Source organism: Girardinichthys multiradiatus, chromosome 9 (genome assembly GCF_021462225.1).
Source record: "Girardinichthys multiradiatus isolate DD_20200921_A chromosome 9, DD_fGirMul_XY1, whole genome shotgun sequence".
NCBI lineage: Eukaryota > Metazoa > Chordata > Actinopteri > Cyprinodontiformes > Goodeidae > Girardinichthys > Girardinichthys multiradiatus.
The window spans coordinates 21,868,478-21,889,699 of NC_061802.1; the positions used below are offsets into that span (position 1 = coordinate 21,868,478).

At 40.0% G+C, this 21,222-nt stretch overlaps 1 protein-coding gene across 3 annotated transcripts in view; it reads right to left on the reverse strand.

Annotated features, from left to right (window-relative positions):
- opa1 (OPA1 mitochondrial dynamin like GTPase) overlaps nucleotides 1-21,222 on the reverse strand; it is a 40,317-nt gene that overhangs the window by 10,925 nt on the left and 8,170 nt on the right. For 2 of the 3 annotated variants that reach the window (XM_047374985.1, XM_047374983.1), the window contains 23 exons: nucleotides 20,884-21,030; nucleotides 18,323-18,376; nucleotides 18,128-18,232; nucleotides 17,933-18,019; nucleotides 17,512-17,625; nucleotides 17,352-17,432; nucleotides 17,185-17,259; nucleotides 17,017-17,088; nucleotides 15,891-15,990; nucleotides 15,580-15,710; nucleotides 14,627-14,699; nucleotides 14,464-14,536; nucleotides 14,264-14,379; nucleotides 13,340-13,404; nucleotides 13,056-13,132; nucleotides 11,246-11,411; nucleotides 10,602-10,754; nucleotides 10,276-10,384; nucleotides 5,216-5,295; nucleotides 4,902-5,042; nucleotides 4,703-4,819; nucleotides 4,509-4,602; nucleotides 4,083-4,193 (listed from right to left, as the gene is read on the reverse strand). In XM_047374985.1, coding sequence (XP_047230941.1) covers nucleotides 4,083-4,193; nucleotides 4,509-4,602; nucleotides 4,703-4,819; nucleotides 4,902-5,042; nucleotides 5,216-5,295; nucleotides 10,276-10,384; nucleotides 10,602-10,754; nucleotides 11,246-11,411; nucleotides 13,056-13,132; nucleotides 13,340-13,404; nucleotides 14,264-14,379; nucleotides 14,464-14,536; nucleotides 14,627-14,699; nucleotides 15,580-15,710; nucleotides 15,891-15,990; nucleotides 17,017-17,088; nucleotides 17,185-17,259; nucleotides 17,352-17,432; nucleotides 17,512-17,625; nucleotides 17,933-18,019; nucleotides 18,128-18,232; nucleotides 18,323-18,376; nucleotides 20,884-21,030 — 2,341 coding nt within the window. The remainder of the gene's footprint in view (nucleotides 1-4,082; nucleotides 4,194-4,508; nucleotides 4,603-4,702; nucleotides 4,820-4,901; nucleotides 5,043-5,215; nucleotides 5,296-10,275; nucleotides 10,385-10,601; nucleotides 10,755-11,245; nucleotides 11,412-13,055; nucleotides 13,133-13,339; nucleotides 13,405-14,263; nucleotides 14,380-14,463; nucleotides 14,537-14,626; nucleotides 14,700-15,579; nucleotides 15,711-15,890; nucleotides 15,991-17,016; nucleotides 17,089-17,184; nucleotides 17,260-17,351; nucleotides 17,433-17,511; nucleotides 17,626-17,932; nucleotides 18,020-18,127; nucleotides 18,233-18,322; nucleotides 18,377-20,883; nucleotides 21,031-21,222) is intronic. The other variant, XM_047374984.1, reaches the window with a different exon arrangement.

The following is a 21,222-nucleotide window of genomic DNA, read 5'->3' on the forward strand; positions in this document are numbered from 1 at the left end:
GTGCACCCTGTTCTTCATTCATTAAAGGTGCTTTCACACTCCTTCAGTGACGCACGCAGCTGACCTCTATTTGTAACCTGAGCAATGTTGAGGCTGTCTGCGAGCAGGGGCAAACAGAGCTTAACAGGAGGAGACTTACCCCCAGGAGAATATTTCTGCCTTTGTTAAGTGTGTTTATCCCCCCCGTCTCATATCTCTCCCCCTTTTCTCCTCCTTCGCTCGCTCCTTTTTTCTAATAGAAGGACTTGTCAGGTGAAGGTCTCCTCTCTGATTTCCTATTCTTTCCGTCTTCCTCTGTCAAGAAATGAAACATTTGTGGGACAGAATTTGACAGAGTCGCTAAGACAATGGGGGAAAATGCAGGGAGATAGAGTTAAAAAAAAAGAAGGATATCTTCATCAAGTAACGCTTTGTATTAGACCACTGACCTGTGGGGGTCAGGTCATAGTTAGAGCTTCAGGCGATGTGACCTGCTGTCTTTAAACAAGGGGATGATCAACATCTCTGAGGGGAGATGATTCATAATGCCAGGAAAGCAGTTGCTTCACAGACTGAGAAAATCTCCTTTCCCGAAGAGCAGAGCTTACCTCAGAAGGTGCAGGTGCAACGCCCGTCAAGGGCTCCCAACCCCTGATCTATATTAGCACAGCAGAAACAGCTGTGGTGAAGGTGGTTAATCTGGTAGCAGAGTCGGTGTCTGCTGACATTAGACAGTAGAGGAGACATGTGATGCAACATCAGGCCAGATGTATTTGTTGATGCTGCTTAATATGTTCATTCCTATTAACATTTCTTACATTGTATTTTTTCTGAACTTCCTTTTCATTTTAAAGCTTAAGAAGAATTAAAAAAAAAACAGTTGATGGCCAAACAACATTCCTGTGCTGCCTATAAAGTATTCACACGCCATTTTATCATGGAATGGATTTGAAATTTAGCCCAGCTGGGTCAATGCTTTGTAGGAGCAACATTTGCTGCAATTACAGCTGCAAGTCTTTTGGGGTACATGTCTATCAGCTTTAAACATCTACAGACTGAAATCTGTGTTCAGTTTTCCTCCCAAAACAGCTCGAGTTCAGTTGGATTGGATGGAGAGCATCTGTGAAAGTTCAGTCTCGCCGCAGATTCTCGGTTGGGTTTAGGTCTATGCCATTCCAGCACATAAATATGTTTTAATCTGTTGTAGTTCTGGATCTTATGTTTCAGATTGTTGTCCTGCAGGAAGCTCTAACCGCGTCCTCTAACAGGTTTACCTCAGGCCAACACTGTATTCAGCTCCATCCATATTCCCATTAATTCTGACAAGCTTTCCTGTCTCAGCTGAAGAAAAGCGTCCAGCAGCATGAGGCTACCTCTACCATCTTTTACAGTGGGCGTGGTAAGTTCAGAGGGTGTTTTTTCTGCCAAACAGCATTTTGGTGAAAAGGTTTCATTGTAATCCCACCAAAGCACCATCTATGACATTTTTGCCAGTGTCCCCACCTCATGTCTTGTGGCCATCTGCACAGGGTGATCATTGGTTTTCTTTCAACAACTTAACAAGATTAGCCTACAAAAACTCTGGCCAACACAAACGATTTTTACAGTGGAGAACTAATAGTTTGTTTGTCAGTAGCTTCTTCCACCTGAGCTTTTCTCCTGTCAGTTTAGGTCGACAGGTCTTGGTAGGTTTGTAGTTGTTCCAGAGATGGAACAGAGCTCTGTCAACTGTCCCAAGCTTTGGGTGTTGTTTTATTTAATTAACCCTCGGAGGCCTTCATACCACAGCTGGATTTATACTGAGATTGACACACGGGTAGACTCCATTATTAATTAGGTCACTTCTGAAGGTGATGGCTCTTTATTTACACATTTTTAAACCCTAAAAAGTAAATCAGTCTGAATACAAATCCAGGCCACACTTAAGATTTCATTCATTGGTTCCCTTCCAGTTAACAATTAGGCACTGTGTTGTGTTGTTCTATATTTGTAGTTGTACTGTTGTGAGGCACTGTAAGAGAGTACAATGATCGTGCTCGGGTGCCTTTCCATCTTATAGGACTCTGTGACAGATTCAAACCACATTCCCACATCTATCAGAGAAAGGGAGGCTGTGGTGCTGAGAAGTGGGAAAGCCACACCTGTTTAGTACCGACTTGCCTTTTAGGGTTAACAAAGCCAGGCAAGTTTAGGGGTTTTTACGCACCGTGCGGTATGGACATAGACTGCATATGCTTGTTCTCTCTTTCTACCCAATTCACTCGAAATAAAAAAAGAAAAAAAACTGTTGATTGAAGAAACTGACCTCCCGATACCTGTTGTTCATCTACCATCAGTGATTACGTCAGCCGTTTTGCACGGCCAACTTTAGGCAGCTACAAGCTCTTTATGTTCACAGCCAGCACTCGTGTTAAATCAGCAGCATATCGAGGCTGCCCTGCAGAAACTCCGTACAGGACAAAATATCTGTCAAGGAAAACAGAAAGGAGAGGCGGCAGTGTCTGAAACGTCATTGGTGCTGCACAGTCACAACACTAATGTAGACTGTGGAATACTGACAACTTGGTGCCTTATTTCACTGCATACTTTCAGTCTTTGTGTAGATGGACTGTGTGTGTAAATATACTTGCCTGGTCAACATCCTTTAAGTATTGCCCCTCCCTCACTTGGGGTTAGGTTATCATACCATGAGAATCTCACACAAAATGCAATAATTAAAATGTTTTAAACCAGGTTTTTTAACATTGAAACAAAAACACTGAGCCTCCTGGAACACAGATAGTGTGTTCTTATGTGAAGGGACTAAACGCACTTAACCGCATATAAAGGGATGTCATTTAATAAAATTAATTTTAACAGTAAGTCCTTTCAGTGAGACTGTAAAGATACAAGTAACTACTTCATACGATGTGTTGCAGTTAAAGCATCCAACTATAAAGCAGGAGCTCACTTTCACATGTAATAAGCATGTCCATCACAGAGATGCACTAATGGGATAAAACAGAAGCCCATATAAAAAGAAACAGCTTTTAAAAATTGCATCCATGGTTTGATATTTAAATAATGCTCCTAATTTGTGTTGATTGTGGCTTATCAAAGATCAACCAAGTACCTGACTACAGCTGTCTGTGCTGTCAGCTGTAAGTAAACCAAGCCAGGAGTCGTTTACACCCATTCCTGAAACACTACTGCCACCTCCTGACCACTGACGAGACTTACTTTTCTTGCAGGTGTCTCCAACTTCAGTTCTCAAGAATCCCAGTCCAATATCATTTAGATGCATCCCTGCTCCAGTACACATAAATCAGATGGATGAATTTCATCCTCAGCATGTTAAAGATCTGCAGAGGTGTGATATCGAGCCTTTTATTTAAATCAGGCATGTTGGAACAGGGTTGCATCTAAAAGTTGCAGGACTCTTCAGGACTGGAGTTGGACACACCTGCTTTGTAGAATCCAGCCTGGACAGAGGCTGTCAACTTGAATGCATAAAAGTAAATTAAATTACACAAGTATTGAGTCAGTGCTGCCAACTTCAGTCTCACCATTGACAACACCATTTTGACCACGTCAATCACATCACAAAAACTGACTTGTCAATCTAAAAAATATCGCTCGTCTCCACCCATCACTCTCCTTCTCGGCCCCTGAAATTCTCATCCATGCCTTCATCCCCTCCAGACTCAATCAACTCCCGTGATCACATATCTCCAGTTCTCCAGAAGCTCCACTGGCTCCCGGTCTCCCAACGCATTCAAAGTTCTTCTTCTTACCCGCAAATCCCTCCATAACCAGGCCCCCCTGCTATCCCACCAACCTGCTCCATCGTCACACTTCTTCCCGCAGCCTCCGCTCCTCTGATGCCAACCTCTTGTCTCCACCACTCAGAACCAAGAACCGGACGTAGGGTGGTAGAGCCTGCTCCATAGCTGCTCCCACCCTCTGGAACTCTCGCCCCATATACATCTGTGATTTTACAGACCTATCCACATTCAAATCATGTCTTAAAACTCACCTTTGTGGAACTGCTTTTAAGGTGTGATATTCAATATTCAATTTTAGGAGTTTTAACTGTAGTGTTTGCTGTGGGATTTTTATCTTACTGAGATCCTCGGCCAGCTGGACTCTGCGGCCAGTGATGAGTTGAGTCTTCTTCTCCATGTCTTCCCCAAAGTCATCCAAGACCTCTTTGACATTTTTCTCCAACCGCCGCACTGCAAACCACCAATAAACCCCTCATAAAAACAATGCTTAAACCTAATTCGTTTAAGAATTTTAAACAGGTATCCCTCATTTGGGATCAAGACATTTTCCTGTTTAAAAAAAAAGAGGAGACTTTAGGTGTTTATTTGAGCAAAGTGATTCCAAAATCAATGATTTTACTAAAGGAAAGTATCAAACTACAGACCTGGCTGCTTACTTCTCCTTTTCACAATGAATGTGTAAAGTAAACTTATTCCAATAAAAAACTCAATTCAACGTTTTATCATAAGAGCAGCCTTCTGTTATAAGCCAGTCCCCATCCTCACCCTCAGTGTTAGTGAGCTGCTGTCGGAGCGTGTTAGCCGTGATGACCAGCATCCTCTGGATCCTCCAAAACAACACCACATCATTGCACTCCAGCTAAGATGAAAATAGATTTAAAAAAATACCTGGATGAATTACAGGTGTGAGTGAGCAGGAAAACAAGGCAAGCGTATAATTGTTCGGTCTCCCTACTAACCTCAGAGTCTACAAAGTGTCGCTGGTAGTAATAGAAACCTCTCTTGCAAAGGTTGCAGTGGGTCAGTGCTTTTTGCAAGAAGTGTCTGCGATAAAGCTGATGCCATGTGTCTTTGATCTGGACAGTAAATATTCCAGTAGTTATTCAGATGTGCTATGAATTCCTACACCTTGTTTAGATCAGCGGTTTTTGAGCTTACCAGCACCGGATCAACTTCTACCCCCCGTCCCTCCAGGTTCTTCCTCACTGTGGTGACCTCGTCATTGGCCAAGTAAGCAGTGTGGTCATCATGCAGCTTCAGCAAGCGATCCAGCTCGTTTTTTGTTTCATTCCGAATGTGCTGCAAGACCAGAGATTGTTTCATCATAACAAAGAAACTCATTTAGAAACATTGCCAGGAATTATTAGAGCTTTTTAAAGCCTATCGGGATCTGCATATAACAACGTTCATAGCATTTTTATAACTTTATCACCTTTCTAGCATCCCATCTGCTTGTAATCTGTGGTTCTGACCTGATCTGGTGTCCGGTTCATCCAGTTCAGCCACCTCTGCTTCCAGTCAGGGCCCACCATGTCTCTGATCACTGATTCAGCTTAAGGAGGCGCAGCAAGCAAAACATGAAGATACAAGGAAAACAAAGTGGGATCTTAATGAATGTTATTTTTATTGGTAGAGGCAGTGTACAAGATAAGCCTCTTAAAGCCGTTTTTCCCATGAGGTAAAACAATATAAAATACTCAAATGCTGCTTTTCCCTTCAGTAGGATATGACACAATGCTTTAATTTCTGCATTCAGTAAAATCCAAGATCTGTTCTGTCTGGCAGTGCTGGAAACAACAGATGGACTTTAGCACAGGATGCATAATAGAAGAAAGCTGGACTGTTTGCATCAATACGAAGAATGAATCAGTTTGTGGAGGTAAGTGGGTCAATTATATAAAAGCTTATGACCAGAATGAGCAAATTTACAGGGTTCTATGTTTCTCCCGGTCAGTGAACATACCATAGTTAAGAGGCTAGTTTGTACTTGTAACAAAACACAGTGTGAACGTTGTTGCTGAGGGAAGAAGATCAAATTAGCTGGATTTACAATCAATGAGTTGTTTAAAAATTAAGTTAATAAAAAAAAGTTATGATAACCTTGGAAACAGAAAATGTTTAAAATTTCTCTTATGAAACCATCTGGTCTTTCAAACATCAACAAAATCTGTTTTTCATCACAGCTTCTCCTAATGTAAATTACTGAACATGTATAAAAATGCTGCTACAAGAAATGAATGATTCACCAGTTTAACACATCATCAAGGAATATGATGTTTTATTTTTCTTAAATATTAAAGTTAGAAAACAGCTGTTATGTATTTTGAATTGACATTGTTGGAAAATACTAAATGTCTTCTGATACTGGTGAATGTTTAAGTTTCAGGGTGTGCAAAAAACACATCAATAAGATGAAGATGAGTTCTCCACCTTTTGAAGGAGATATGCTATAGTATAGATACTTCTGTTCAATAACATGGAGCAGTGTACTGCATTTAAAGATTTCCTGTGACGCAGGGACAGACCACTTTAATACCATGGAGAACGTTTGTTTTTTGAGTGCAACTTTCTTGGCTTAAAAAAAGGTATAATCTGATATGTTATAGCAAATAACAGCAAATAAAATCTTATAAAACAGCATTAATCAATGAAAAAAAATCATTTAAAACATGGTTGAACTATCAATGCTTAGAACATGTTTTGTGACTTTAAAATCATTAACTGGTTACTTTGAAGTCACAATCAGGCTTCAGGTCTTGTTATAGTAGAGAGTCTGCATGGTTGAAGGTTCACAATGACATCCTCACTGCTCTAGACATTAATAACTAAGTTGAACTTGTGATGTTAGCCCTTACAGCTGCCTTTATAACTGTAGATAATGCAGTTCTTATTTTCCGTATTGAACACTGTCGGCCTGCTTGGTCCAGTGTTCAAATCATTTGACTCATGTCTAAGTAATAGCTCTTTTTCAGTGATGATCAATGACTTCACCTCTAGAGTAGACCCTCTCTCCTCTGGCGTCCCACAAGGCTCAGTTCCTGGACCAGTTCTGTTCTCCTTCTACTTGTTGCTACTAGGACCTATCATCTCCACAATGTCACTTTCCATCTATATGCTGATGATGTACAGATTTACATATCAGTAAAACAGAAAGATAACAATGAACTAGGTTCTTGACAAAACTGTCTGAATTCAAACAATGGCTGTCACAAAATGTATTGCACTTGAAAAGGGTCTGAGTAAATTGTCTTAATTCCCAAACAACATGCAATGACCCTAGTACTGCCTCTTTTCCCCTCCCTTCAATTTAGCCATAAGGAACCCAGGGGTAATATTTGACAGTGCCCTCCCGCAGTCCTGGCTAAGCACCAGTACAGAGCGAGGCAGATGTCATGGGAGGCGCCAGAAAGAACTACACGCAGGGTTGCTCTGACCCCGGCAGGACCAAAAATCTAGGGTAATGGCCGGAAATGTGATGTGGAGGGCTCCCTGCAACTCACGGTGTGGGAAAACCACGAAAGAGTCCTCTCCAGGACTGCGTGAGGGTTAAGATCGACAAAAAGGTAAACTCAGTAGTCAAAGCAGGTTTTTTCCAGTAAAGGCTTCTATAAAAAGTAAGACCCGCTCCCTCTGGGCAAATCTTGCATTGGCTATCCATGCCTTTGTTAGCTCAATACTTGACTATTGCAATGCCCTGTACGTGGGAAACAGTCAATCTATTCTTCACAAGCTACAACTGGTACAAAAAGCATATCTCCCTGATTTTGTCTTCCTTCCACTGGCTTACAGTACAATACTTTATATATATATATATATATATATATATATATATATATATACACACACACACACACACACAGTACAGACCAAAAGTTTGGACACACCTTCTCATTCAAAGAGTATTTTCATGACTATGAATATTGTAGCTTCACACCGAAGGCATCAAAACTATGAATTAACACATGTGGAATTATATACTGAACAAAAAAGTGTGAAACAACTGAAAATGTGTCTTATATTCTAGGTCCTTCAAAGTAGCCACCTTTTGCTTTGATTACTGCTCCTCACACTCTTGGTATTCTGTTGATGAGCTTCAAGAGGTAGTCACCTGAAATGGTTTTCCAACAGTCTTGAAGGAGTTCCCAGAGATGCTTAGCACTTGTTGGCCCTTTTGCCTTCACTCTGCGGTCCAGCTCACCCCAAACCATCTCGATTGGATTCAGGTCCAGTGACTGTGGAGGCCAGGTCATCTGACGCAGCACCCCATCACTCTCCTTCTTGGTCAAATAGCCCTTACACAGCCTGGAGGTGTGTTTGGGGTCATTGTCCTGTTGAAAAATAAATGATGGTCCAACTAAATGCAAACCGGATGGAATAGCATGCCGCTGTAAGATGCTGTGGTAGCCATGGTGGTTCAGTATGCCTTCAATTTTGAATAAATCCCCAACAGTGTCACCAGCAAAGCACCCCCACACCATCACACCTCCTCCTCCATGCTTCACGGTGGGAACCAGGCATGTAGAGTCCATCCATTCACCTCTTCTGCGCCGCACAAAGACACGGTGGTTGGAACCAAAGATCTCAAACTTGGACTCATCAGACCAAAGCACAGATTTCCACTGGTCTAAAGTCCATTCCTTGTGTTCTTTAGCCCAAACAAGTCTCTTCTGCTTGTTGCCTGTCCTCAGCAGTGGTTTCCTAGCAGCTATTTTACCATGAAGGCCTGATTCACACAGTCTCCTCTTAACAGTTGTTCTAGAGATGTGTCTGCTGCTAGAACTCTGTGTGGCATTGACCTGTTCTCTAATCTGAGCTGCTGTTAACCTGCAATTTCTGAGGCTGGTGACTGGGATGAACTTATCGTCCGCAGCAGAGGTGAGCCAGTTTCTTTGTAGCCCCTGAATGTTTTTGCGACTGCACTTGGGGACACTTTCAAAGTTTTCCCAATTGTTCGGACTGACTGACCTTCATTTCTTAAAGTAATGATGGCCACTCACTTTTCTTTACTTAGCTGCTTTTTTCTTGCCATAATACAAATTCTAACAGTCTATTCAGTAGGACTATCAGCTGTGTACAGTATCCACCTCCTGCACAACACAACTGATGGTCCCAACCCCATTTATAAGGCTTGAAATCCCACTTATTAAACCTGACAGGGCACACCTGTGAAGTAAAAACCATTTCAGGTGACTTCCTCTTGAAGCTCATCAACAGAATGCCAAGAGTGTGCGGAGCAGTAATCAAAGCAAAAGGTGGCTACTTTGAAGAACATAGAATATAAGACATATTTTCAGTTGTTTCACACTTTTTTGTTCAGTATATAATTCCACATGTGTTAATTCATAGTTTTGATGCCTTCAGTGTGAAGCTACAATATTCATAGTCATGAAAATAAAGAAAACTCTTTGAATGAGAAGGTGTGTCCAAACCTTTGGTCTGTATATTTTTAACCTTGTTCTCTCTTTTATCTTCCTAGAAGCTACACCTGGCCTGGCTCTGTGTCTACCTGTGACACCTTTCTGGAGAGGGGAATCGTCCAAGCTTCTGCTGGCAACAACTTAATGCTCACCCTCTACCGATGATCCACATGGCCCTGTCTTTCAGTGTTTAACAATTTCTCTCTCCTAGACATGGTGATTGACTGAGCTTTTACTGTAACTAATTATATGTGCTCTCTTTCAGACTCTAACGTTGAAAACTGGCTCAGAGTTTATCTGTTCTTTCTTTCTAGGTGAAACGACTAAAGGAGCTACATCCATTAACATTTACTTCTCCTTCCCATAGAAAGTACTCCTGGATCAGTGCTTCTTTGTTCTCTTTGTGTCTCTGCTCTGTTCTCTCAAATCCCCAGTCGGTCGTGGCAGATGGCCGCTCACACTGAGCCTGGTTCTGCTGGAGGTTTCTTCCTGTTAAAAGGGAGTTTTTCCTCTCCACTGTCGCTACATGCATGCTCAGTATGAGGGATTGCTGCAAAGTCAACGCCAGTGACTGTCCACTGTCTCTACATGCTCATCCAGGAGGAGGGAATGCTGCAAGTCACTGACTTGATGCAATCTGCTGGTTTTCCTTAGATAGAAAAACTTTTTATCCAATTTGAATAAATAACTGAATCTGACTGCACTGTTCAATGGTTTAGGATTAATTGGAATGTATGTACCTGACTGTTGTGAAGTGACTTGAGACGACATGTGTAGTGAATTGGCGCTATATAAATAAAACTGAATTGAATGTATATACATATATTAAATTGTATTGTTATATATTCTATCATCAAATATTTTAAACATTTAAAGCGCTTTAAACACCAGTTGGATTGTTGTAAAGTGCTGTATAAATAAACTATGATTGATTGAAGTATAATGGAGATTTTAACTTGTTCTGCACTTTCAAGCTGTATACAACATTAACGTGGTAAGTAAGATGTTTAGTAGGAACCAGTGATGTTTCCACATTTAATGACGTGTAATCTTTCACAATCTATACAGGTCTCTAAAATACCACAACCGACAGAAAGCAGTTATAGTTAACATACTGTCTTTAAGGCGTGACTGCAGCGTTTCCTCCATGAACTGGATCGCGGCATCCCACTGTGGTTTGTCTGTGATGGAGCGGTCTTCTAAGGCGTTGTGTTGGATCACCCTCTGACACAGCAGCAAGAAATAAAAATAAATAAGATATGACACTTTAAATTTAAACTTAGGGCTATATGTGGCCTTTGTTAGAATCAATCTTTTGAGGATCAAAATCTTTCATTAACATAGAAGCAGATTATCTGAAAAGTGTCTAATTTGAGAAGTTAAATCAGGACGCATGGGAGCTCTTTGCATTCTTGCACCCTGGACGACTTTCTGTATTTACCAGGCTGTCCATGGCTCTCTCATTCCACTTGTGCCTCTTGATGCTCTCGTCCTTCACAGCCTCCTTCAGCTTGTCAAAAATGTCATCCTGGTCTTTGCCTTTGTATTCAGCCATAAAGCGGGCAAACTCCTCCTGCAATGTCTCCCAGGCAACCTAACAGGGATAAATCAGGCAAACAGGATGGGAGAAAAGGCCAAGTCTGACATTATAATGAGGCAACCAATGCAGTTAATGCAGTAACAAGTAACACACGGGGGTTGGGGGGACATTCGACAAGGAAAACATTGGAGATGCACCAGTCAATCGGCCAACGTTCCTCTGATACGTTAGTGGCAAGTCAAAAGTACGTCAACCAACAGTAGGGCTGCATGCTATTCGAAAATCTTGTGATGGCGATAATACTGGTAAATATTCAAAATCAGACCATAAAAGAAAAACATCGGCTTCTGTAAAAGCCTAATTGGTGCAGCTCTAATAAAAGAAATTAATGTTGCATAACTAACTATTAAATAAAGCAATAAAGCAATATTATTTGGTTGGCAGTATAACAAAAAGAAAAAAATCTGACAGACATGAAAATCAGATGAACAGCTATGAAGAATCTGAGTTTGTGCAATTATGAAGATTTTATTTGGATATTTTACCTCCAGTGCTTTGTGTGGAAGCTGCTTGTCAGTCCACTGCTTGAGCTTAATGTCTACCGTTGTGTTAAAAGTCCCAGAGTCTATTGTTTGGGCAGCAGGCAGGTAGATGTTCTCGATGACATGTGTGGAAACACGTTCCCAAAGCTTTTTCTGTAGAATAGACTCCCTGTGTGGAGGAAAGACACGTAACACATCACTACTGAGCTAAATAACGGTTTGTTGGTTTTAAGTACAGTCTGTAGCTGGTGGTTCCAGTCTTGGTTTTCTGCTTAAATCCATGTTAACATTTTCAACATCTGAGCATTTTTAGTTGCGTTTAGTAGCATTGATCCAACATAAAGTGCTGATCAGAAACCTCTACGTTTCCAGTACAGCTCAGTAAAGTGACCCACTGGGCCAGAAAAACAATGGCGATAGAGAGTTTGCCTACAGCCGAGATAATTTTACTTTTGTAGGCATAAAGACTGCAGGTGCTCTTGACAGTAAATTTCAGCACTGCTCCACAATGGCTCTGATAGCAGTTTAAAGCATCCCTGCTTTCCTTTATGGCAGGGCTACTCAGGAACAAAACTGAAAATCCCCCAGAGGCCCCCTGTTACCACAGCAGTGCTGCCCCTTTTCTCATTAATCATAAACAATTACTCATATTTCATGCAGTCCCCTCTTTTGTTCCAACTGGCTCTCCTCTCTGTCAATAAATGCTACCTTCAATTGTGCAGGCTGGCTAGCAGGGCCACCCCTGCTCCTGTCCACGGGCCATTCATCAGATTATTGACTAAAGAAAACTGGAGGCACGCACACAGGGGATGGCCATAACACAATGCAAACGTCTCATTAAAGCAAGCTTTTCTTCATTGCAGATGATAGAAACTATATAATCATACAGAATGTATAAACAAAGATGAACGACCAGCAGTGTAGCATTGCAAAGCTAATTTACTGGAATAGTTTCATTTACAAAGTGAAAAGAATTTGTTATTTTTATAAATATCCATTACACACAGTGACATATTTCGTGTGTTTATTTCAGTTAATGTTGATTATTATAGGTTACAGCTCATGAAAACCCAAATTTCAGGTCTACAGAATATTAGAATGTTACATAAGATCACTGACTATGGAAACATCACACTGGACCATAAGCAATTTGGATTCTGTGCCTCTTCCTTCTTCCTCTAGACTCTGGAAACTTGATTTTAAAATAAAAAGATCTGAAAAGAGAGCTTTGGACCACTGAGCAACAGTCAAGTCTTTTTTCTAGTTCTGACATTTTCTATGGTTCAGAAGTGGTTTAATAAAAGAATGGGACCACTGTAGCCCATGTCCCGGATATATATGTGTGTGCTGACTCTTGGTGTGGTGACTCCAGCTGCTGTCAACTCCTTTTGAATCCTTCCCACAAACTCTAGAATAGGCTTTGTTTCACAGTTCTCATAAGACTGCCGTTATCCCTGATGCCCCTTTTTCCAACCACACTTTTTCCCTCCACTCAGTTTTCTATATATACCTGGATGTAGCTGAAGAACCAGCTTCTCTAGCAGTGACCCACTGTGTCTTTTCCATGATTGTCTAGGCCATAACATAACATTTTAGTATTAAAATTATTTTTTGTTCTTATGTTATTAGAGAATTATTCTAATTTTCTGAAAAACTGAATTTTGGGGTTTCATTAGCTATGGACCATAATCATCAAAATAATAAAACATAAGAGCTTAACTTTTTTAACTGAATTTATGAAATAAATTCCCTGCGAATATTCATTGAAATAAAACTGTAAATAAATTAAAATAATACATTGCCAAAGACTTACCAGAGTTGAGGGGTCACTTGACTTAAACTAATGACTTCATCCAAAATTTCATTTTTTGCTTTTTCAAATAGTTCATTCTGTAGAAAGACAAAACCATCATGAGTAATCTCAGCAGAATCACGAACATCTCGTTGGGCAATTTCTACATCAAACTCTTCGGTTCTTTCCATCGGCTCTTTCATTTTCTGAAAGTCACGTTTATGAAAACAGGGCAAATAACAACCCTTTTATAGGAAGCTTTTATTTAAAAGAAATATAGAAACATCATAGACTGTTTGTCTTACCCTGTCCAGCTCTCTCAGACGAGGATAATTGTTCTTCCATTCAGTTTCCAGATTGAACCGTGAAGCTGGGGAAAGGTGAGAGTGTTAGTTAGATTATCCAATTTTAACTAATCTTTAACTTCTTTAAACTTTACAAACCATATTTATTGCTTTAAATGACAACAATTAATTTGTGCACTCCTATAAAGAACTTCATCTGGTGATAACAAGATTAGTAGACATTAAACTGCCTTTTTATTTTTGGTGCTCCACTGTATTTAACTGTATAGTTTCACATTCAACAGGCAATAGCCATCAACACACAGAGCTTATTTTATTTTCACATAGTATGATATAAAAGCCAATTTCAGGTTGCTGATGGTGTCCATCCTTTAATAAGAGAGGCTGAGGACACTTTGCACACTCTCCCGTAACTGATCCCCGGGGAGGTAAAGCAATGGGGCCAGTAGCCTAAGCTTTTTAAAAACTCACGAGTTTTAGTTCTACTGTATGCACAAACAAACACACACACGCCAAGCAACCCCTTGGTGCTTTCTCCCTTAGCTCCCTATCCATACCGCCGATTAGTCTAATTGCAGCTTTGTGGCGCCAAGAATGGAGGATGGAAGCCACCCGTGTGTGATTTGATGAGATATCGATCGATACGCAACACAATGGGTCTATGGGAACTGCAGTCTCATAGCTATAAATCTCCTCTGCTGTTAGCAATAGCTTGTGATTGTCTAGACTAATTGAAGAAGGGAGAAGGGAGGGATTGGAGAAATGTGGCAGGGTGGGCATAGAAAGACCAGGCAGGCTGAAGACTCCCTGGTCTTTCTATGAACCACACAATGCCACCTGAGGAGGTGGCATTGTGTGGTTCCTTAATATTTGCATAAAACCTTGAAATATGCTTTAGACAAACATTTACTAAAATGATCGTACCTTTAAAAACATCAGCTTGCTGCTCTACAGACTCCCTGACCATCTTCCAGAAGCAGTCAGAGACGGCCAGACTCAAGTTCTTTGTGGTGACCTGATGAGCTTTCAGCATACCATCCCTTTTGGAGCAAGAAAGTTACTTTACATTTCCCAATTACCCAGTTCAATAGTGATGAAGGTTTATTTATTGTAGTTTAACTTGCCTCAGCAATCTGGAGTTCTGGAAAAAGTCCTCTTCGTAGTCTTTAATTGCGTCTATGCTTTCACCGGGGCTTCCTTTGAATAGGGACATAAACACTGAGTAAAAGTAGTAACAAAAATAGAAAAAATAATTACAGGAAGCTGAAAAACATTGTAAGAGTTTACCTTTTCCTGTTACTACAGCAAAATAACCAAGAGCTTTCATGGGAAAGAGCTTTCCTTCAACAATTTGCTGAATCTAAAAAAAAAAAAGGCGCAGATCAAATATACTTTTGAGAACTGGTGGCAGGACCAATTATCATTTATGTGCATGAGGAGCAAAGACTAGCCCATCTAGTCTGGTCCACCAAACGAGCTACTGTAGTTCAGACTGTTAAACGACAGTCCTGAAAGACAGGCGTCAGAACACACAATGCACTGCATTTTGTAGCGTATGAAGCTACACTGATTCAAACCAGTCAGGGGAGGAAACGGCATTCTTTGATGACTCTGGCCTCTATCAGCAGGATAATGCACTTTTCTACAAACCAGGAATGGTTTGAGAAGCACAAGCTGAGATGTAGGTTTGATCTTCAAATTCCCTGGATCTAAATCTAATCGAGCATGTGGAGAATTTGCAGGACCAACAAGTCCAATCCATAAATTAAAGAATCTGCTGCATCACACCTTGGTGCCAGATGCCACTGCACACCTTCTAGTGTCTAGAGTCCATGCCTTGCAAAGGTCAGGGCCGATTTGGTAACAAAAACTAAACCAACACCTGATACTCCTAATCACTGTATGGTTTATTGAAAGGGATTGAGCTCCCCCTAGTGGAACAACTGGATATAATTTGAATAATAGTGATAGACACTTGACTGGTTTAAAATGTGAAAAGGCAGATTTATGAACAAATGTCAATCTTTGATAAGTTTTCATCTCCATCTTTAATTCACTTTTATGGTACTAATGGATGCAACTCAGTAAGAGTGAAACTGCAGCCTCTCTGAATCAAAATCTTGACATGGATCAGTGTCTTCATCAGAAGATGAAACCAAAAAGAAAATCCCTTACAGTTAGTTATTGTAAAATTTGAAATATAAAGCAGCACTAGTGTTAGAACAGTTCAAATCTCTTACTCTGCTTGGACTGGCCAGGTTCTTTTCAGCCAAGTCCACTTTAGTTAGAACAAAGATGGTCCTTTTCCCCTGAGGGTCCATCTGGCTGACCAGGTCTGTTACGATGCTGCGCTCAGCATCCACGCTGCCATCTGGGTCAAGGAAAAACATTTAAAAACATAAAACGTTTATCTAAACCACCCGGGGTCTGGCTTTCTGTTTCTTGTGCACATATAAAAAAAGATGATTTGATTCATAATTTTCCTGTTTATTATAATCTGTTCCCTTTACTTATGACTATGGAAAAGTAAGTTATCATGCTCATGATTTACCTTGAATACAAAGAATGATTGCATTTGGGTTTTGCATGTAGGCCTTGCTGATGCTGAAGATGGTTTCCTTAGTGTCTGACGCCATGCCTGTAGTCACCGTCTAGAAGAACAGTTCAAGTATATTTTGGTATTTGACAAGCGTCCATAACCTGCTTTTAAATTTATTTATTTTTTGCAGTAAAATCATTAACTCTTAATGAAAAAACAGAAACATGTATCTTTACCACCAGGGTTCCTAAACAATTTAAATTTTTTTATTCCATAATTTTCCAGAGTAAAATTTTGAAAGTTTTCCTGACATCTGAAAACGATAATGATAATGAGGTTGGCTCTTAATCCAGCACAGGTAAATTGTTCATTTTTATTTTGGCACATGAAACCAGTTGTACTCTAAAAATCATCAGATCTGTCAGATGCAGATTCTTTAAAGCACAGTTTGTACATTTTTGACACCGGTAGGTAATGTATAAAAATGAATAATTGTGGAAGTTTCAGTACTTTGTCCTAATTCAAACCCAGGGCGTTGATCTGTGGGTTTTTTCATTATCATCTCTCATCTCATTAATTCTAAAATTAGGTTCCCATAAAATTCATTTAAATCTTTTTGCCATCTGTTTTTTTAAATTATATTTGTTTTTTGTTCAGTCTTCTTTTTTTTTTAAATAAATGTTACATCTCAAGCATAAAATTAAGAAAAAAACTGCAACACCAATTTTGGGGAATAAAAAAAAAAAAATCAAAATATCTCAAAAAGAATGAAGTTTATAGTTATAGACGGACGTAAAACTGATAAATAAGTTTGTCAAGAAAAAGCTCAAGTTACAATGTGACAATTAATGAAAACCAGATATAAATTAAAAATCTTTGTAAAAAGTACAATTATCCTTTAAAAATTCAGATTTATCTCTTAGAAAACAGAACAAGGAATAAAATCTGGAAACTCATACACTTTTCAAGAGTTTTCTTTTCTCCATATTTATCCAGAGCTGGAAAATCATATCCTAAACGCATATCCCAGATATTTCTTGACTGCATAAAAACCTTGTAGCAAAGATACAGCTGTGCACCAGACAAATTAAAATTGAATCATAAATCAGAATCCATCTGAGGAAGCTTTAATACTCACACTGATGACACCAGGTAAGTCAACAAGAACCATTCTCTGAATGCCCGGTCCTTTCACACTCAGAGAGATCGTCTAATGTGCAAGAAATGAAGATACTTCATAAAATATTCAAAACACATCAGTAAGAAAAGGTTTTTTTTAAACGATCCAGGTGACATTTTGCCCAACCTCAGAGCTGACCGTCTGTCCCTCCTTCACACTCTTCCTCATCCTCAGTTCAATCTCATGCCTCAGAGCAGCCAGCTGCACAAAAACAAATAAAAACGACATACATGTTGTGTGAAAAAGAAACTGCTATCCCTTAAAGCTATCCCTTAAATAATTCAAATGCATACATCCTCCTCCTTAGTGAGGTCGAACTCTCGGCCGCTGTCTTTGAACATGGCCACATGATGGGGCCCTTCGCTTAACGTTACCTGCAAGGAAAATATACCGGTTATCTTAAAGAAATGAGTCAAATATAAACAGAAAATCAGCCACTTTGACCCCACTCACCTTTACAGGTGAGCGTGTCATCATCTCTCCTGAGCCCCTGGGGAAGATCCTGGCCTGAGCAATCATCTCAAGCACGCTGGTCTTCCCAGCACTCTGATCTCCAACCACAACCACCTGAAAGACAACAGAGAAAGTAGGGGAGACCTTGGATAAACAACAAGTCAGATCACTAATGACGCCATGAGAAATTCCACAATACGAATGAGAATATCTCAATACATCAACTAAAGAACATTAAAAAAGAGACGGGGGTGTTTTGGTACTAATAAATTATACAACAAAGTCATTTATAAATTTTATTTATATTAAAAAGTGAAAGTTATTTAACAAGACTGTAATTTTACAAAAAAAAGGACCAACATGTTTCCATTAAAACAATCTGAAATAGTCTGAGCATTATAAACAAATTGTGTCCCCTTGCCCTGGGTAAGTGGTCCTGGGTGTTGTAGTTGGCATCATAGTCAGACAAGATGTCGAGGACTTCAGAATACAGGTCAATAAGGGATTTCTGCAAAACAAATGTCAAAGTTAGTAATTACAGCGACTCAACAAGCAGAGGTGAAAACCTTAAAACATTGTCAATATTAAAGTGTTTAAGGTGTTGCTCAAAAGTCACCTTCGCCTTCCTTTGATGAATCCCCTTATCGTCTCTTTGCAGCACCACTTTCCTTAACTCTTTATTTTCTTTTTCCAGTCTTTCCAGCATGCGCTGATACTTTAACTACGGAATAAATAATCACATAAGCATCCGTAGCATAAGGTCTTTTTATTATTGTTGGTTTAGTTTGATTTTAAGGATGCACTGCTGTACCTGAGTTCGAAGAAGCTCCTCTTGAAGCTGGTCGACTTTTTCTTTGTCTGATGACTGAAAGTCACAGCAGAAACAAAGGAAATAGGTAATATTAATGCTTTCTTTCAGTTTTAGCTTCACATTATGCTTATAGTAACACTTCAGAAGAGAAAACTCTCACCAGCACCGCAAAGGTTCAACACATGCAAACTGTATAACTTAAGGAACCAAAATGGAAAGTCGAGTTAATGCATAAATAAAGGACCAAACTTTTCAGGCACACAGTCCCCATTCTGCTGTTACTCAGCTTTAAAGTCAGGGATCCACAAACAGGCAGAAATCAAAGAGGAAACCCAGTAAAAACCAAGCTAGATTTATTCACAAAATCAGTTTATTTATTTTGAATTCATTAAACCCAATCAGATTACAGCCATTATATGTCAAGAACCCTGTGCTATCTCTGCATGAGAGGCTGGAGAGAAACAGAAGACTTAATACCAGGACAGACCGATGGAACCAGGAGAAGATTAAAATGAATTAAAGACACACGGAGAGAAAACTATGTCAGAAAAACTACTGTTTTTCTTCTTTGTTTTGAAATATTTTCCAGCAATATACAGAAAACATGACATGATCTGTTTTGTTCCACAACAAACTAGCTTCTGGTGAGCTGAAGGATTCAATCTTTCCTTAAACTCCAGTTCATCCCATTGATTTTCAAAGAGTGCAGCTCACACCATGCAGCTGGTTGCTACACAAACTCATGCGGTGTTCCCAAGCATCAAACAGGACTGTTGATGATCATCCAGCTAATTATATGGTCAAGTGAAGCCAAATTTGTAGCATTTTGTCTGAAACTAGTCTACGCAGACTCCTGCATGTCTGGCTGGAGAATCTAGGACCAGTGATGCGCATTCAGTCATACGTGGAGACTGTTGCCTTGCAAAAATATTCATACTGTTTAATTTTTCACATTTAGTCACGTCACAGCCACAGACTGCAATATATTTTAATCAAATTGTATGTGATAGACCCACACAAAGGACTGCAAACTGCAAAGTGGAAGGAAAATAAAACATGAATTAGAAATTTCTTTGCAATTAAAAATCTGAAAAGTGTGGCATGAATTTGTTTTTAGCCCTCCTGAATCACTACTCTGAAGAACCACCTTTCGCTGCAATTAAGTTTCAACAATCTTTGCACATCTAGAAACAACCCTCTTTACTCATTCGTCTTTGCAGAACAGCTCAAGCTCTGTGAGATCGGATGGAAAAAGCTCACGAACATCAATTTTCAAGTTTTGTCGCAGGTTATCGGTTGGATTTAGTTCTGGACTTTATATGGTCATATGTTTTGATCTGTTCCACTGTAGCTCTGGCTGTATCTTTACCATCGTCCTGCTGGAAGGTGAGCCTTCAAACCAGTCTCTTACTGGTTTTCTTCCAGGATTTCCCTGTTTTTAGCTCAATCCACTGTTCTATCAACTCTGAACATCTTCCGCGTCCCTGCTAAAGAAAAGAATCTATCACGTTTGCTGGGACTTGTGGCAAACTGCTAATGGGACTTTTATTGACGTTTGTTAACAATGGTTTTTTTTTGCCCCTCTTCCATTGAGGCATTAGTAGAGCACTCAACATTTAGTTGGCCTTTTGACAGATACCCCCACCTGAGTAGTGGATCTGTCCAGCTGCTCCAGAGTTGAATGATGGATTTAACAGTTCTCTGTGAGATGCTCAAAGCTGGAGATGTGGTTTTATGACCTAACCCTGTTTCAAACTCGTCTTTCTCCTTGACCTGTCTGCTGTTCCTTGGTCTCCATGGTGCTGATTGTTCTCTGATGTTCTCTAAGAAACCTCTGAGGCTTTCACAGAACGGCTGGATTTACAGTAAGATTGCATCACACACTGCAAGACCTCTGGGGCATAAGAGTGAAGGAGAATAAAAACATGTAAATACCACATTTTTCTGATTTTTATTTGTGAAAAACTATGCATCCAGCTCCAACTAAGCACTACTTTGAGTTTAGTCTATTACATAAAATACAATGACCTTTGTGGCTGTGATGTGAAAAAAAATTCAGGGGTGTGAATAATTTTGCAAGGGACTACAGGTTTCTAGTATCACTTTTACAAATGGATAAAGACAAAGTATTTTTTACCCCAATCAAAACAGATTTAATAAATGACCCTGGTATGTATCCCTGTAAAAATGATAATCTAAACAAATTGCTTTCCAACAACTAAATAGATGATTTGTCCTTTTTTAATAAAATGAGTATTTTTCTTTGATGACCTATAAAATAAAAACTGGATTAAAACCCTAGTTACAACACAGCATGAGGAATGGAAATCGTGTTTTTTTAAACATAAAGACTGTTGCAGCTTTATGTGTTTGGGCAAATAATCTGTCTACTCATAATAGTACATAGAAATAATAATGAAACCTAACTCCAGATCAAATTAATCTCACTTCACTTCAATCACACGGTCCTAGTATTCAGAGACCCTCCTCTGTCCTTTAGCTGGAAGTGTTTGGGAGTTGTTGGTGGGATGGGCCGGATCTAAGTGGGGTGGGACCTTCACCTTGCGTGTATGTGTTGAGGGGTTGGGGTTCGGAGCAGGATCTTGGGGTGGCGAATGCGCACTATTGGCTGCAGCGGCCCGTCGGACCTCCTCCTCATGCCGCTGGATCTGCTGCTGAATGAGAATGAGCTCGCCGAGCAGACCCTGCTGGTGTACGTCAGAGAGACGTGAAAGAGAGGAAGGAGGAGGAAAATAATAATAAACCAACAACAACAACCGGCCACCCGGCTGATCCACGCCATGTGGACCAATGCTGCATCCCACTGCAGGAAACCCAGCCGGGGCAGATGGCACTGGTGTTGTTCAGGTGGAAGAATCAGAATTCAGACAGGATCAAGG